At 44.6% G+C, this 18,255-nt stretch overlaps 1 protein-coding gene across 3 annotated transcripts; it reads right to left on the bottom strand.

Annotated features, from left to right (window-relative positions):
• Window positions 1–3,171: 3,171 nt before the first annotated feature.
• KLHL38 (kelch like family member 38) lies at window positions 3,172–16,588 on the bottom strand. 3 transcript variants are annotated; one of them, XM_025178695.3, is made up of 5 exons: window positions 16,356–16,588; window positions 14,731–15,827; window positions 14,362–14,634; window positions 10,549–10,654; window positions 3,172–5,919 (listed from the first exon to the last, which is right to left on the bottom strand). In XM_025178695.3, exons 2-5 carry the CDS (start codon window positions 15,709–15,711, stop codon window positions 5,633–5,635), a joined length of 1,647 nt encoding a protein of 548 aa, XP_025034480.1. In that variant the 5' UTR covers window positions 15,712–15,827; window positions 16,356–16,588; the 3' UTR covers window positions 3,172–5,632. The 3 variants fall into 3 exon arrangements, with proteins under 3 accessions (XP_025034480.1, XP_006137543.1, XP_006137544.1); XM_006137481.5 differs by having other exon boundaries at window positions 14,362–15,827; XM_006137482.5 differs by having other exon boundaries at window positions 14,362–15,428; window positions 16,356–16,586.
• Between the last annotated feature and the right edge of the window lie 1,667 nt (window positions 16,589–18,255).

Raw genomic sequence — 18,255 nt, 5'->3', positions numbered from 1 at the left:
TGCAGTGATACATAGCTTTAAATTTGCAGTGAGTAAAACAGAAGAAAGTTTAGAACAAACTTTATCTCCTTTCTCATTGGAAACAGGGACACAAAGTTTTTGGCAGGGGGTTGTCAGAAGTTTTTCTTTACCATAAATGACTCAAATGCTAAACAAAGCTCATTGTTAAAGACTCTAGGGAGATTATTATTGACTCCAGTGGTCTTTGGCTCAGGTCCTTGGTACAAGGGGAGGAAGGATAGCCATTTGATTAAAAAGGATGGGGAGATCTGAGCTCTGTTTCTGGATCTGCCATAGACTTCCCCTGTGACCCTGGGCTAGTTATGGAGACCTAAATTGGTAAGAATGCCTGTTAATGCTGAGTGCCTACATATTTGGTGCCCAACTTGGGACACCTGAAAATGAAGCATGGGAAATATGGATCACACACAACTCCAAGTGACTTTAGTGGGAGCAGAAGAAAATTAAGCTCAAAATTAATGGATGCTTTTGAAAATGTGGGTGTCAACCTCTGAATCTCAGCTTCCACAGCTATTACACAATGATAGCATTAAATACCTCCACAGTTTGCTTTGCGGCTTCATTTGAATTTGAAAAGCACCTTGAAATCTTCAGATGGAAGTGAGGAGTATTAGTCTGAGTGTCCCAAGACTACAGTGATGAGCACTAGAAATGCAGGCAACCCAGGAGTAAGGATTGTGCAGTCAGGCCCCTGTTAGGAGAATGGTTGCTCTGCTTGAGTTTGGGTTCTGTAAGTCCCGTTTCAGGCATTTTGGGGGGAAGTTTGTATGCTTTGAATGCTTTGATTTAAAATCTCTCATGCTCGATCACCACTCGTTTGCTGGGCTATACTGTGAGATACAGGAGGAATTTAATGCCAAGTTAGAGGGAGAGCACACCCTCTGTAGGACCCAGTTGGATAGAGAATATGGGATATTGCCCAAATTGAAACATTGCATGTCTGTTTTTCCACTTATGGAGGGCCCAATCCTGCATTCCTTGGCAGCAGGATTGCCAACTCTCCTGGACAGGATGCCATTTCCGCAAATGACATCCAGTTGGGAAGCTGGCAACCCTAGGTAGCTGATTCTGAGAGTATGAACAGAAGGAAAACAGGGCAGGCCCACAGTCAGGAAGGGCTAGATTGTCATAGTCACCACTTGGCAGTAGAAGGGAGAAATCCGGAGCATCCTGGAGAAAGCAGGCCCTGAAATCCACGGAGTGCCTCATTGCACTCATTGGCTAAGCCTGATGTGCTCTGACTCTGCCGTTTTCATATGGGTCAGGTTCAGTGGACCCTTATGGATTATTAGATCATCGACAGCGACTTTATCTAGCTTCAAAAAAATCCTCACACTTCAAAGCATAAACCAACTCTTCAAGGGCTAGGAGGATTATTTCATAATTGTTCAGTACAGAGGTTCTTTTGCCTTCAACATATCTGCTGCTGGTGTTTGTAGGAGACTGGATACTGAACTAGTTGGATCTCTGATCTGATCTGATTTGGCCCCTACTTTGCACAGGGGTTGGTGTCTGCACATGTTCAGGGGTTGGTGACGGCACATGTTGTAAGACAGCAGAGAAAAGGGTTACCAGATTTGTACTGCATTAATAGACCCAAATCACTTAAAAACTAGCCTCAAAGTAGCCCAATATATTTATCAAAACATTTTTATTGACACATTGGCCTATACATCAAATAATAAATGAAGCTTTTGTTAGATTCTAAGTATGGATTTGATTAAAAAAAAAAAGCTACAAGTCCCAGCAGGGGCTTGTCCACCTCAGCAATAAAGCTATGAGATGACAATCAAATTCCAGACCAGCCCCCCAAACTGGCAGGTGCTGGAGAGGTGTGTGTAGCGGGAGAGCGCATTTGGGGAGTGCTGGAGGGAATATTGGGGGATGCCGGAGGGGAGTGCATATACTGGCCAGGGCATTTGGGGGTGCTGGAAGGATATAACTTTATTGGAGGGGTACTGGAAGGGTGCATGTTTACTGCGGGGGTATTTGGGCCATGCTGAAGGGATGCAGGTGTATTGGGAGGTATGTGTGTGTACTGGGAGGGAAATTTGGGGGTGTTAGAGGAGAGCGTGTGTACTGAGAGGGGCATTTGCGGGGTTCTGGAAGAGTACACGTGTACTGAGAGGGGTATTTGAGGGAGTGCTGGAGGGGAGTGTGTGTATTGGGAGGAGTATCTGGGGGGTGCTGGAGGGGCGCGTGTGCACTGAGAGGTATTTAAGGGAGTGCTAGATGGCTACATGTATACTGGGAGGGGTATCTGGGGGAGCTGGAGGTGTGCAAGTATGTTGGGAGGGGTATTTGGGGAGTGCTGGAGGGGTACAGGTGTACTGGGAGGAGTATTTGGGGAGTGCTGGAGGGGTACAGGTGTACTGGGAGGGGTATTTGGGGGCGATGGAGGGGTACAGGTGTACTGGGAGGGGTATTTGGGGGGTGATGTAGGGGTACGGGTGTACTGCGAGGGGTATTTGGGGGGTGATGGAGGTGGTATTTGGCAACATTGGAGAGATTCTTGGTCCCACACTCAAGGGTGGGGACAATATTAGACTATGTCACGATGGCAGGGCAGGTGGCACATGCCCAGGAGACAGTGCCAGCCCATTAGTCAGCACCTTCTGGTGAGCTTCTCTCTTTCCCCAGAGCAGGGAGCCAGGGCCTGGCCTTGTCACCCCTCCTGGCCATGTTCTGAGGTCCTGAAAGGGGCAGGTGTTCTGGCTGAAAGGCGCTTGGCAGCTCTGCTTAGCTGGCAGGCCAGGCCAGGGCAGATGGGATCCACCAGCTGCAGATGCAGAGGGAGGGACTCATCAAGGCAGTGGAGTGAGCTCTGGAACAAGAAGGGAGGGCCGGGTCTGCCTCTGCCTCGCATGGGACATGTTCGTAGGGGGTTCAAGGGCTACATGTTGCGAATGCCAGTTGGAGTATTTTTGAGCTGTTGTGGGTTGCGGTATTTTGGGAAATTCCACAGCCTGTGACTGCTCAAAAAATACCTCAACTGGCATTCGCAAGTAGCCCAATTCCATGGGAAAACTGTGGACTTGGCAGGCCTCTGGAGCTGAAGGGTGGAGCCTGTATTCATGCCCATTTCCTCTTTTGCAGATATGTTCAGATTCCCAGAAGGAAAGAGCTGACAAAAGCCACATGTAAGCAAAATCACATCACAAGTAGCTTTATAGGGAACAATTCCCTGTTGTAGCATTAAAATAAGACACTTGAAATGTATTCCCCCTTCTGATTCAGCTGCTTTCCATTAGCAAGCCCATCAGTTCCTCATACTTGTCTGCATTCCTGTAAAGACTCTGTTACAGTGAGAACATTATATTTTAGACAGCCTTTCCCTAGACGCTGATCATCAACTGCCATCATGAAAACCTCTCATTGTCTCAACAGGCTGATCTGGGAGTTTAAGCCATCTTCACTATCAGATGGTAATTCTGTCCCTTCAAAAATGTAAGCTCACTAGTAAATCCCCACAAAGTGTCATCAGAACTTGAACTGTTTTAACCAAATGATGGAGTGAAAGTTTGCTCCTTTTGAAAAGTTTTCTTTCCTAACATTGGCTTTCTGCCATCTGTTTCTCAGCAGGGTTGGTTTGCTTTGTTTTTTGTTTTTGCAAGGGGAGGAGAGTAGTGGCTTATTCCTTGTGCCCTGCAAATATATCTTTTCTGGATCCACTGTCCTGCATGTTTTCCCTGTTTTTATAGGTGTTCCCATGGTTAAACAGCTTCTAAGCCAAACTCCTGTCAGACTTTATTGTAATCCCCGGAGAGAAGACTGGAAACTTGCTCTTCTTCTCCCCCAAAGAAGAAACAAATAGAAGACATTTGGGCTTCCTGTGCTCCTCTTTTCATTTCCTTCCTCCCTTTTCCTGTTTCTTGAACCCTAGGCTACACTAGGGAGTTATTTCGAAATAACAAGCCAAGAGTCCATACTACCAAGTCTGTTATTTCAAAATAAGGAGCTGGTTATTTCAAAATAATAACTCCTGCTTTCCATGAGGCATAATGCTTATTTCAAAATAATTATTTCCAAATCGCAGTAATGTGGACGCTCCACTGCTGGTATTTCAAAATAACTACTCCCCAGAGTCATTCAAAGTAATTACTCCCCAGTGCTTCCTGGGGCTCTAAGTCAAGGTTACATGTCCACATTAAGGGAGCCTGCCTTGGACTAATTTTGAGGCTTCTCTGTAGCGCGGACACACTATTTAGAAATAGTTATGTTGGGAGATATTATTTCAAAATCAGTTATTTTGAAATATTTTCCTAGTGTAGACTTGCCCTAAGGGAGATAGAAGAGAAAATTCTTAAAGAGACCTTGATCTACTTTCCTCCAGTCACCAGGACAATGGTCAGCTCTGAGGATTCAAATATCCATCTCACAAACATTTAAAAGGGTTCAGAAACAAGGACAGGGGGAGTTGTTCCTCTGTACTTTGTGATGTACAGTCATTTCTTCCCTACCTTCCTGTATAATCTGTTCATTTTCCAAAGCCCTTCCTACAGCATTAACTGATGGCAGAAAGGTTTTCCCTGATTAGTATTGTAGCAAATCCATGACTATGTAGGACCACATGGATGCTCAGAACTTCATGGTGAGTCAGGTTGGTGGTGGTGGTGGGGGAATAACTCAGATCCTGCTATTCCTAAAGCCCATGCCACCTGATCTAAAGGAGAGATTTCTCTTAGTATCTGGACTATGACATACAATTGAGTTCTGTTTCTGTCAAGTAGAGGGGAGTGGTGACTGTAAATACATTTGCATCTTTGTTATGACATGTTTCTCCTGAGATTTCAGCATTTCTATGTATCGTCTAAAACACTGTGTACTTTGTGAAATCTTAAGGCTCTTGCCCATATTTCACTCCAATTCCTTGAGTGAAATCTGAGTAAGGACCTCAGAATGGGGCTGTTGGGAAATACAGAATGTACTTACCGCAAATTACACCCCATTTTGCTGCAGTTCATATGCACAGATCTAAGAATTAATGACCTTTTGCACACAGGACCCTGGAGATGACTGCCTCCTTTGCTTGCTTCGCTAGCAGGTGGTTGGGGTGGCGATTAGTACTTTCCATATTCACTGTACTCAGCAATCTGGGCCCTTTGGGCCAGACAGAATTGTCCTTACCCATATGCGGAATATGCAGTTGTGTAGGGCACCCAAACATTTGGGGCACCACTGAGTCTTAATGTCTACTCACCTGCTTCTTCCTATCTCTGTTCTGTGTCCCTGCTTCCTCCAGAAAGGATCTAGTTAACTTAAAAGAGGAAACACCTGACATACCTACTAGCAGAACGTTGAACCCGTGAAAGAGCCATTCGAGTGGTAATGAAGCCATTTAACAGGCATTTGTCAACCCCAGATATATTCTGTCTATTTCTAAATGTACTGTGTTAAGTTTGCAGGACCAGAGTTTAAAATTTATTTTAAAAATATTTCATTAGCATGTTGCTGAAGATTATAAATTCACAGCTCTAAAAAAAATCCTCCTCCTCTGCCACTCCCCTCCAGTGCTGCTGCCATTGGTCATAGGGGCACCAATTTAATAGTATTGCGCAGGGCCTTGTAAATCCTAAGGATGGCCCTGGGGCTAGAGCAACACAAGGTTCCTTTACAAAAGGTTGGAACAGGGGACACACTGAAGAGCAAGGCATCCATGGTCAAAGAGTTTGTGTGGGAGTTTCCCCTTCGAAGTCCATGTGTCCGTCTCAGGATCATAGCAGTCCAATGAATCAGAGTCTTGGATCGTATTGTCTGTAGTGAGGCAGCGCCCTCCAGTAACATACAGCTTGTTTTTGATCACAGCAGCTCCATGATGCATCCGCCTGTCCTTCATGTCCGCACACTTAATAAACTTGTTGGCCTTTGTATCGTAGGCAATTATTCTCCGGGTGTACCCTATACACAAACCAGGGAATGGGAGATATGAATGGTACTTTAAGTCAAAATCCAACAGAAGGGATCATGACATATTTCCTGCTAGTTTTCACAACCCTTGTCAATCTTGTAATGATATGTTATGTTAATTTTGCAGGACTAGGGGACTCCCTAGGCACATCTAATGTACCTGGGATGTGCTAGCATGTCAGTTGAGATATATGTCTAGCTATCCAAGCTCTTTTTTTGCCATAGTATCTGAGCACTTGTGAATTCTATAAAACCCTGATATAAAGCTGGAATGTAGGATTAGCTGTACTAGATCAGACTGTAGCTTCTATCAATCACAGTTTGTGCTTCCAGTTTTTCAGCCTATGTTTTTCAAACCCCAGTGTATGTCTGCTAGCCATGAACTTTGGCCCCAGTGCTAGTCTCAGAAATATGCAGACAACTCCCATTGGCATCAGTGGCAGAATAAGGCCATGTGTCCCCGTTCTGAGAGCCATACTGTGCCTATCCATTCACACAGGAGCAGAAACACCATAACTTTTCACTTGTGCACTTCCCACCAATCATTCCCTCAAGGGAGAGATGTTTGCCTTCCCAAAATACGCAGAACAAGCAGTCCAGCTCCCTAATCTGTGGATCTCTTGAGCCTGTCTGGATCTCAGGGGATCTGTGGGAACCCAGGCATGTCTTCTGCCTGAAATGCCCCTTTTCCTCCCCTGTGTCCACATTCCTGGTGATACAATTCCCTTGTTATGGTGGGAGACCCCCTTGCTGGTCAATATTTCTGGAACTCCTTGTCAATATGGTTTACAGAAAGTGGATAGATCAGTTCTGAAAGGGCCAACAGCTTCCCAGTGACTTTGAAACAGAGAGATGAGTTTTCTTTTCTTTTCATGGACAGCTGGCTTTGGAAAGAAAAAATCCTTGGCCTGAACTAGGAAAGAATCTCAGGGTATGTCTACACTACCCCCCTAGTTCGAACTAGGGGGGTAATGTATGCATACCGAACTTGCTAATGAAGCCTGGGATTTGAATTTCCCGGGCTTCATTAGCATAAAGCCGGCGCCGCCATTTTTAAAAGCCGGCTAGTGCGAACCCCGTGCCGCGCGGCTACACGCGGCACGGACTAGATAGTTTGGAACTATCTTCGGATTAGGAAGCCTAATCCGAACTATCTAGTCCATGCCGCGCGGCTACATGCGGCACGGGGTTCGCACTAGCCGGCTTTTAAAAATGGCGGCGCCGGCTTTATGCTAATGAAGCCCGGGAAATTCAAATCCCGGGCTTCATTAGCAAGTTCGGTATGCATACATTACCCCCCTAGTTCGAACTAGCGGAGTAGTGTAGACATACCCTCAGTGACTGCATGAGCAGCATCACATGACAGAGCAGCCAGTTTTATTCTTCTTCCCAGTTTTCTCCGTTTGCTTATCCATTGTGACCACTACTTATAATTCTCTACTGGCATTTGAGCCTCATCATTTCAAGCTTCCTCATGGCTGAGTCAAGGACTGGCCATTGAGTCAGGTATTGTGAAGTCCTAGTTGTAGTCTCTGTTTCATGTGTAAAAGGGATCCTATTAATTTCAGTCAGTGCAAGCCACCAATGTCTGCACATTAAGGAGTAGAATTTGGCTCCAAAAGTGCATGTTCATATAGACTCCTTATTGTTTCTCTCCTGAAGTGATGAAAAGTCCTAAAATCTGCATCAGACAGCTTTATCTAATTGCTTTCCTTGTTGCACAAAATTTAGGGATAGGGCATAACCAGCAGCTCAGATATGGGCCCACTGGAATTTTGAGGAGTAGGGAATGTATTCTGATGCAAATCCCTAGAGCTGAGCACACCTATAGCTGCAAGAATTCTGTTTTCCAGTTTCAGCTTGGGGTGGCCCAGATTTTCTGAGGGTAGCTCATCTCACAAGTTTCCAGATATCCGGAGCTGGTCTTGTGAGCTTTAGGCCCTATCAGATCAGAATCTGATGCCTAACCCTAATTCTATCTCAAAGTCTGATCAAGATCTCACTAAGTATTCACTGCAAATAGAAGTTAAAAGTGGTAGGCAAGGGAGAAAATGAAGGCTTCAAACTAAAAAGGGAGCTTGTCTATGTGGTGCACTAGTTTATGCTAGAGAGGTATAAATTCTAGTGTGCCCTTGTTTGTTGCACACTACCTGGCCCACATGGCCCCCATTGGCACATATTAAAAGTCCTCTAGTGCCTGTTAATAAAATACCACTTCAAACAGCACTACACTAATATGCAGTAGGAGACTTTTAGTATATGCTAGCAAGGTCCATGCAGGCCAATTAGTGCACAACACACTAGTGTGCACTAAAATGTTCATCCCAATAGTGAGGTTTAAAATGCCATGTAGACAAGCCCCAAGACTCCTAGTGTTCAGCCACCATGTTCTCTTTTTGTTCATTCTGAGCTTTTTGCAAGGAAACCTTGAAATGTGGTGAATGCTGGGTTGTTATTTTAAAATGCATTATTTTGTTTTATAATTTCAATTATTGCAAAACCAGCATAATTAGGCAATGGTTTGGCATAATTGCTGGTAATTGACAACTTATCTGCAGGAAATCTGCCTGCTTTAAAGGAGAATGTTTAATGTTAGCTTGGATTTTTGAAGGTTTGTTTAATGATTTTTAAACACAGTTTAAGCCTTAATCTCATTAGCAGAGTGCTTGGGTCAACATAAGCGCAACAGATAAACACATTTTCAGGGAAGAGATGAAAATCCTTTTCACCTGTTTCTTCACAGTAGTCTGTTGTGAGAATGCTTTGCTTCCCCAGCTATGCTTGGGGCCTATTCCTGAAAAGTTTACTTAGGCCCTGGAGTCTTTCTCTTCTTTGAGTAGCAGCTTTCTCTGCGAACAGTCCCGATGGTTTCCAGGAAGGGAAGGATACTCTAGTGCAGCATTTTTCAAACTTGGGTTGGGGAGCCGCCAGGGTAAGCCACTGGTGGTCCTTCACTGCTTTGTTTACTAGACATATTCATAGCCATGGAGCCTCACAGCTCCCATTGACTATGGTTTGCCATTTCCAGCCAATGGGAGCTGCAAGGCTCCATGGCTATGGATACATTAAGTAAACAAAGCGGTGTGGCCTGCCAATGGCTTATACTGGTGGCCCCATAACCCAAGTTAGAAAAATGCTGCTCTAGTGGTTAGGGTGTCAGTGTGGGACTTGGGAGTCCTTGGTTTAAATCTCTGCTCTATGCTTGGCTTCCTGTTTGATCTTGGGCAAGTCAGAGAAGCCATGCTTACCCTAACACTTCTGCAGGCGTAGCTATTCATAGATTGCAAGTTCCGAAAGTACTAGGGCGATCATTTGCCCTGAGTGTATAACACTGGCCATAGAACTTCCCCAAAATAATTCCTGGAACAGACTTTTTAAAAAATTGTCAGAGATGGAGAATCCATCCTTGGTAAATTGTTCCAATGGTTAATTACTATCACTGTTAAAATAGAGCACCTTATTCTGAGTCTGAATTGGTCAAGCTTCAACTTTCATTCATTGGATTGGGTTACATCTTTTCTGCCAAATTGAAGAGCCCATTATCAAATATTTGTTCCCCTGGCAGATACTTATAATGTGCCATAAAATCACCCCTCAGTCTTCTCTGTGAGTGGTTAGCGACTGGTATAGCTGAGCTGACAGAAGCTCCTAGAAGAGATGTGGTTATACTGGCAAAACTACGTTTTGATAGATATAGTTTTTTTTCACTCCTGGTGGGAGGTTTTACTCTGCTGGTACAGGCTGCAACTTTGCCATAGCGGGAGAAGCTAGTATACTGGTATTCCTCTGCTGGTAAAGTCGTTGCATACAGGAGATATTCTGGCATGTTAATCTGATGCAACTAATGCGTGAATGTAAAGTGGTTTAGTTAAACATCATTAAAACCCTGCATGAACATCCTCATTCAGAATTAGAGACCTTAATTTGTCTTAGTTTACAGTGAATTAAGCTAAACTGAATTGAGGCCACTTTAATTCTGAATGAGGATGTTCATGCAGGTGTTTAATGGTGTTGCACATGGGAAGTAGGGCATGCTGGTTGTCCCCCTTCATCCCATGTGAGCTGCAAAGGTAAGTGACAATGTTGCCTCATTTCACTATCCCTTCAAATGAAGGAAATTGCCTCAGCAAGCTGGTTACCTTACAATGTACTAAAGATGTAAAGAATCCATTGTAAGTATATCAAATTCCATCAGAGCTAATCTTATGCAGCTGACATAGAATCATAGAATCATAGGACTGGAAGGGATCTCGAGAGGTCATCGAGTCCAGCCCCCCGCCCTCAAGGCAGGACCAAGCTCCGTCTACACCATCCCTGACAGATGTCTATCTAACCTGTTCTTAAATATCTCCAGCGAGGGAGATTCCACCAACTCCCTTGGCAATTTATTCCAATATTTGACCACCCTGACAGTTAGGAATTTTTTCCTAATGTCCAATCTAAACCTCCCCTGCTGCACTTTAAGCCCATTACTCCTTGTCTTGTCCTCAGAAACCAAGAGGAACAAAGTTTCTCCTTCCTCCTTGTGACACCCTTTTAGATATTTGAAAACCACTATCATGTCCCCCCTTAATCTTCTTTTTTCCAAACTAAACATGAATGACCTAGTATAACTGTTACCTCCAACAATGATAATCCGGTCTCCAATCACCACTGCTGGCGCACAAACATTTTTCACCATTCTGGTCTCCATTCTAAACCACATGTTCCTGGATACGTGGTAAACCTGGCAAGTACACAAAGATACACACACTATAAAGAACACAGCATTTCAGCAGACAGTCACACTTACAGAAATGGCAACTCGGTTGTTTGTTGATTCATTAACATTCATGTAGGGAGTTGAATTGCTGAAAAATGGAGAAAATGTTCCCCAAAATTAAGTGCTAATCTGTTTCCTCTGAAAAAAATTCAGTTCTAATTTTACATAGCTCTCCAGTTACCCAACCGTTGTCTTCACATTGCTGAGTGGTGTGGGCCAGGCTAGCACAGAGAATTGATAATGGAATGGAACTTTGACCTGTTGGGAGTGGAGGTATATTTAGGACTGACAGAAATCTGTTGTGGATTTTAAGGGTTTGTTCTGATAACACATAAGAACATAAGCATAAGTAGAACTGTGTATGTGTCAGAAACTGCGGCGTAATTATGTTTGTAAAAGTAAGAAAAACTAAAGTAACTAAAACCCTAAAACAAACTGGTTTGAACTAACACTATACTAATGGGGGAAGAGAGTTAACATGCAAATGAGAAACTAATTCATACATATAAGCAAATATAACAAAAAGTTATAAATACATTTTATAACAACGGGAAGTTGAAGATGTATCGTCCAGTTTTGGAGGCGACTGTGATGAGATCATTCTGATAAGCTTCCCACTTGTGAGTAATTAATCACTATTCACTCAGTTTTGCCTTAATACTTATTAGACCCATCTGCTCAGTAAGTGACCTTTCATCCAACATGACCTGTTCATCTCTGTCACCAGTTAAATGTGGCTCCATTTGTTAGTGACTGAGAGCTGTTGCTGGACACTGTTCTGTTCAGAGGCCTACATTTGGAGTGTCAAACATGTCAACCACATCTTCTAAGTCAGGGGTGGGAAATCTAAGGCCTGGGGGTCAGATCCAGCTCCCAGCTTGCCTGGATACAGCCCCAAGGCTTGGGACTCCCCCCAGAACTGGGGAGCTCACACTGGTGCTCCAGCTCCATGCCCCCACCCCTGGCAGCTCCTTCCGCTGGGCTGGAGCATCAGCGCTGGCTCCCTGCTGTGGGGGAAAGAGCTTTGAGCTTCGCGGGCTGGGGTCAGGCGAGCCAGATCCAATCCATGGACTTTGCCTGCTGGAGGTGGAAAGCGGCTTCATACACTGTCGCTCCTCCTTCCCTTGACTGGCACAGTAAAGTACTGCCTGGAGGTCCATCCCTCTCCCCCGCTGAAAGTCTACTAGTCTGGGCCTTTTTGGCTCTGCTGTGCAAGGTGAAAGCAGGGAGTGCCTTTCTGATTCTCAGGAGCCATGTCAGTGAGGTGGTTTGGGGTTTTTTTTTTGGTTTTTGTTTCTCACTTTTATGCGGTCCCCCCAGCTGATTTTTCTATGGGTCAGCGACCTCCAACCCAAAACAGCTCACCACCCCTGTTCTAAGTGATTCTCTCCACCTAACTTCCACTGATAATTGAATTACATCCCTGTGATAAATATAGAGCTGATTACGTGATGCTGCCATTTTGATCAACAGGGACTGAACCAGGGACCTCCCGTGTGAAACAACCTGGATCAGCAGCTAAGCACTGTAGCACACACTCTGCCTGATCCACAGCAGATGTAAGAGGAGCACATAGGATGGCAATCTTTACCATCTTGGCTGACATTATGAGTTGAACCAGGGACCTGCAGAATTAAAAGCATAAGTCTTCACAGCTTGAGGTAAACAACTAGGCTGTCTTTGGGTACGTCTACACTGCAGCATTATTTTGGAATAACATTCATTATTCTGAAATAACTATGTGAGCGTCTACACAGCTAGCCCATTATTTCAAAATAATTTTGAAATAACGGGTGACTTATTTTGGCATTTGTAAACCTCATCCCATGAGGAATTACGTCTCTTCCAAAATAGCTATTTCGGAATAGCAGTAGTGTGGATGCTCCACTGCTGCTATTTTGAAATTGCTTCCCCCCAGCCATTCAGAGTAATTACTCCCCAGTGCTTCCTGGGGCTCTAAACTGAGGTAGCACGTCCACATTAGGGGAGCCTGCCTTAGACTAATTTCCAGGCTTCCCTGTAGTGTAGATGCGCTGTTTCAAAATAAGCTATTTCTGAGTGTTTCTTCCGGAATAGCTCATTCTGAAATAATTGTGCAGCGTCGATGTAGCCTATGAGTCCTGTAACAGACTCATATCCTCTGTGGACTGGGCACACTGGGAGACACAAAAACCACACTGACCAATCGGTTTCCCTTGCCTGGAAAAGCAATATTAAAGCATGACTGACACGTTAAATGCTGAAGTATTGAATGTATTTTGCCTTCTTTTAAAACAGTTTTACAGCTGGCAGCCAGGTGGAGAGCCGTCTGGAACCCTGCAGCCCCCCAGCAGGGATCACTGAGAATGCATGGGCCATTGGGAACCACTGGCTTGTACGGGATGAAATGGCTGTTCCAGTCCTGGTGCTAGTGAATAGGAATCCATATCGCAGTACAGGCAGTCCCTGAGTTACGCGTTCTCCGGGGCGAGAAAAGCTGCTCCCCGTCTCCCTGGTCTGCTGGTCAGACCAGGGAGATGCGGAGCAAAGCCGCGGAGGACGCCCGCAGCAGGACAGCTCAGGCGCGCCGTGGCTATCCCGCTGCAGGCGTCCTCCGAGGCTTTGCTCCCCGTCTCCCTGGTCTGCTGGGGGGGAGGAGGCGCAGCTAGTGCCCCCTCCCCCCAAGCAGACCAGGCTTTTCTGCCCACGACACCTGGGGTAGAGCAGCTGGGGCGCTGCTGGGTTGGTCCCGCAGCGCCGCTCCTTGGCGCTACTGGACCAACCCGGTAGCACCCCAGCTGCTCTGCCCCAGGCGTCCTGATTCAGCCGCTGCTGAAACTGACCAGCGGCTGACTACAGTAAGCCCGAGGCAGAGTTGCTCTGCCCCCGGCTTCCTGGAATCAGCCGTTGATCAGTTTCAGCAGCAGCTGACTTGGGGACGCCTGGGGTTCTTAAGTTGAATCTGTATGTAAGTCAGAACTGGCATCCAGATTCAGCCGCTGTTGAAACTGATCAGTTTCAGCAGCGGCTGAATCTGGATGCCAGTTCCAACTTACATACAGATTCAACTTAAGAACAAACCTACAGTCCCTATCTTGTACGTAACCCGGGGACTGCCTGTAATTGCCATCACAATTTGGTGTCTCTGCTGATACTGTCTGAGGATGAAGGACTGAGACCCTCAGTCAAGCAGACACTTAATCACCCACCTAATAGTGAGCATTGACTTCACCAGGAATACTCACATATACAATTAGCCATGTGGTTAAGTTCTTAGAGGTAGGGCCTGAGTAGGCATAACTTTGTAAGACTTTCAATATGGCACCTTTCACATGCACCAAAATCATAGAGACTCTACCCTGAGATCTTGTACTCAGTTTTACTCAATGAGGCAAATCTCATTGAAATCAATGGGAGTCTGCCTGAGAAAGGACTGAGTAAAACCTCAGAAGGGCCTCAGGCTTTGGGCCTTAATAATAAAGGCTACTTGTGGAAATATAAAAACATTTAAACATAATTTTCTACATACTGGAGCATTTCCAACTTAGGCACGTGTTTCTTGCCTTCTACCGCATGAGACTCAATGCAAATTCAGTTCTATCTTGGGCTTTGATTTCACCCACTAGGTTTGGGTATCAATCACTGAACACCCTAGACGAAATGCACGTATAATGACCAGGAGCAACAGTTACCTGTATTAGACGGACAGGGTTCTGCATAATATCTTCCCCTCCGAAGAGATAAATTCTTTGGTCTTTAGCTGCAACAGCAGGATGAAGTACAGCCACGGGCATGCTTGCCATATTCTCCCAGATGTTATAAATGCTATCGTATCTCTCCATGGAATTCAGTATTTCCTGGTTCTCTCCAATTCCTCCAATTGAGAAAATGTAGTTCTTATAGGCTATGCTTCTGTGGGAATAACGTGGAACCAGCATGGGTTCAACTAACCTCCATTGATTTAGCTTGAGGGAGAAAATATAAACATGATCACTGACTGGACTTTTCTCATTGCTAACGGGCATCCCTCCTAATACATAGATATTGCTATGCAGGCTCACTGTGGAGGCTTTGTAAAGGCGCACAGGATGCTTGGCGAGGCTCAGCCACTGGTTGGTTTTCTCATCATACAGCAGGACATCCCTGGTTGTCGTCTGGTTGTCCTTCCTGCCACCAATGATTATGAGAAACTCTTGGTATGAATATCGGCGAGGAACGTGCCACATGGGTTTGATGTCAGGAGTGCTGGTGCTATACAATGAGAACATCTGTCTCCGGGCTGATTCCAGGATGCTTCTACAAGCGGGTGAAGACTGAATGAGGGAGTCATTGGCGATGAAGTGGAAAAGGAAGGTTGGGTGGACATACTGGAGCCGGACCTTCTTGAACAAATCTTGGATGTAGCCCTGTCGTGTTTGGAGGTCATGCCGGATCCAGACCATCAGTGTCTCAAACACTTGTTCCTCCTCAGCACAGAGCTCATCATCCCCCAGGTAATCAATAAGTTCCAGGGCACAAAGCTCCTTCAGGTCTTCAGAAGATGCTACTGCAGGAAAGCACTTCAGAGCCATCTCCTTGGCTTTCTTATTGAGATTCTGGCAGTTCAAGATTTCAGAGAACCTTATCATGCTCAGGCAATTATCAGGAGTCAGCTGTCCCTGGAGGTACAAGGAGCAGGCCTGAAACAATTTTATGTACTGTAACATAGAAGTGGCCTCCATGAGGTACAAGACGTTCTCGGGTGTTATAAGAATCTCTCCTGTGTAAACATAAAGGACAATCTGATACAAAATATTGAAGTCAATGCCTTTCAAGTCGACTTTTGCTTGGCAACTCTCTTTAAAGTTGTTACAGAACATTGCCTTGAAGTAAGGACTGCTTGCAGCCAGCACATTCCTGTGGCAAGGGATTTCAAACTCACTAGTGCAGAGAGTAACATCAGTCAACATCCCCTTTTGCCTTAAAATGTTGAGCTGCCTCAGCAGTTCAGAGGAGAAGTCCTGGTCTGTGAAGAGAAAGTCCTTTGCAGATTCTTCCTCCATAGCGAAACGTGGGAGAGAAGAATATTGGGCTTGGCAGAGAAAACAAATTCTTAGCAGCTTTTATTTCAATGCCCCGTCCCAAAGTGGCCAGGGAACAGATCTTTGATGGTTACTCTCTGTTTGTGCATAGAAATGGGAACACTGGTTGAGTGGAGTGGGAAGGCAGTACACAAACCAAGTGGTCACTCAGCATCTGTTTGTTTTTTAAAGGTATCAGATGTGAGGTCTGACTCTTTTATTAGCACGACACAAAACATAAGCACTACAGTTCTGTTGCTGACTTGGATTTAATGTGAAAAGCCCTAAGCAAATTGTATGTTCATTTTAAACATGTCTAATAAATGTACTTAGCCTGTTCTTTGCTAGTTTAAAAGTATTCACAACGGAGTAACTTATGACTCCTTCCCTTAAAGTTAGTCATTCCCAAAGAATGTAAATCTGGCAGAGCTAAACTCTGCAATAGGACAAACTTCAGAGACTTGGAATCTCCATTAAAATGGCTATTAACTCTGCTTAGCTGTTGTTTTATATTAATTAGACATACAACTAAACAATGTGCCAGGCAGAATGATAATATGGCTATCTATCTTCATGGCTATCTGACTGCTCAATATGCAGTGAAATTACAGCTTAGAAATGTTTACCTTATGTTGTCCTTGACTGCACTTCACTCACTTTGTGCCGTTTATTCTTTGCTGAGATTTTCCATAGCTAGTACATGAATAAAAACTATATACCCCCAAGACGTTCTTTTCTGTTGGCAAGTGATTCATAGAGGGCCTTTTCTGAATTTGTTTATTCTGAAGGCACTTTCCCTGCTTTCAGGAGCTTTGTGAAAGAACCACCAGGCAATGAGGCATTGTGTACATTCCAGGGCTAAGAATAGTCACATATGGACTTCTCACTGTTATCACATGTGACTTTCCCCATGCCTTTTGCAAAGAGCTAGACATTACTGAGCATGCCCAAGGGGTGTTTTTTTGGCATGTGTTTACATATAACAAATAGACTCTGAAACCAAGGTACACTTATAAAAGTCCTGGCTGTCCATTTCGAAACAGCCGGAAGGCCCTGTCCTGAAGTGCCTGGGAATTCTAGAAGCCTGTAAACAGTCTTAAGTGCCTACCACTGGGCATGTTCAAAAGTTTCAGAGGGATAGCCAAGTTAGTCTGCAACTGAAAAAACTTAAAAAACAATGAATAATCCTGCAGCACTTTTTAGAGACAAACAAAAAATGCAGATGGTATCATGAGCTTTCGTGAGCAAAACCTACTTCTTCAGATGAATGGAGTTAAGGGGTCCAGGTTTCCAATAAATAGCAGAGAAAGAGAGGGGATGAGGAGGGAAAGAGAAGGAAAAAAATGGGAAAAACTATTGTCAGTTAGGGTATGTGTACACTACAAAGTTAATTCGAACTAACGGACATTAGTTCGAATGAACTTTGATAGGTGCTGCACTAGCGCTCCGCTAGTTCGAACTTAATTCGAACTAGCGGAGCGCTTAGTTTGAATTAGGTAAACCTCATTCATAGAATCATAGAATCATAGAATAATAGGACTGGAAGGGACCTCAAGAGGTCATTGAGTCCAGCCCCCCGCCCTCAAGGCAGGATCAAGCTCCGTCTACACCATCCCTGACAGATGTCTATCTAACCTGTTCTTAAATATCTCCAGAGAGGGAGATTCCACCACCTCCCTTGGCAATTTATTCCAATATTTGACCACCCTGACAGTTAGGAATTTTTTCCTAATGTCCAATCTAAACCTCCCCTGCTGCACTTTAAGCCCATTACTCCTTGTCCTGTCCTCAGAAACCAAGAGGAACAAATTTTCGCCTTCCTCCTTGTGACACCCTTTTAGATATTTGAAAACCGCTATCATGTCCCCCCTTAATCTTCTTTTTTCCAAACTAAACAAGCCCAGTTCATGAAGCCTGGCTTCATAGGTCATGTTCTCTAAACTTGTAATCATTCTTGTCGCTCTTCTCTGTACCCTTGCCAATTTCTCCACATCTTTCTTGAAATGTGGCGCCCAGAACTGGACACAGTACTCCAGCTGAGGCCTAACTAGTGCAGAGTAGAGCGGCAGAATGACTTCACGAGTTTTGCTTACAACACACCTGTTGATACAACCTAGAATCATATTTGCTTTTTTTGCAACAGCATCACACTGTTGACTCATATTCAACTTGTGGTCCACTATGACCCCTAGATCCCTTTCGGCCATGCTCCTTCCTAGACAGTCGCTTCCCATCTTGTATGTATGGAACTGATTGTTCCTTCCTAAGTGGAGCACTTTGCATTTCTCTTTATTAAACCTCATCCTGTTTACCTCTGACCATTTCTCTAACTTTCTAAGGTCATTTTGAATTATGTCCCTATCCTCCAAAGAAGTTGCAACCCCACCCAGTTTGGTATCATCTGCAAACTTAATAAGCGTACTCTCTATCCCAATATCTACATCATTGATGAAGATATTGAACAGTACGGGTCCCAAAACAGACCCTTGAGGAACTCCACTTGCTATCCCTTTCCAGCAGGATTTA

This window comes from Pelodiscus sinensis, chromosome 2 (assembly GCF_052426305.1).
Source record: "Pelodiscus sinensis isolate ZL-2025 chromosome 2, ASM5242630v1, whole genome shotgun sequence".
Classification (NCBI taxonomy): domain Eukaryota; kingdom Metazoa; phylum Chordata; order Testudines; family Trionychidae; genus Pelodiscus; species Pelodiscus sinensis.
Note: the sequence above shows the minus strand (reverse complement) of the source record. Positions and strands in the feature narration are given on the sequence as shown.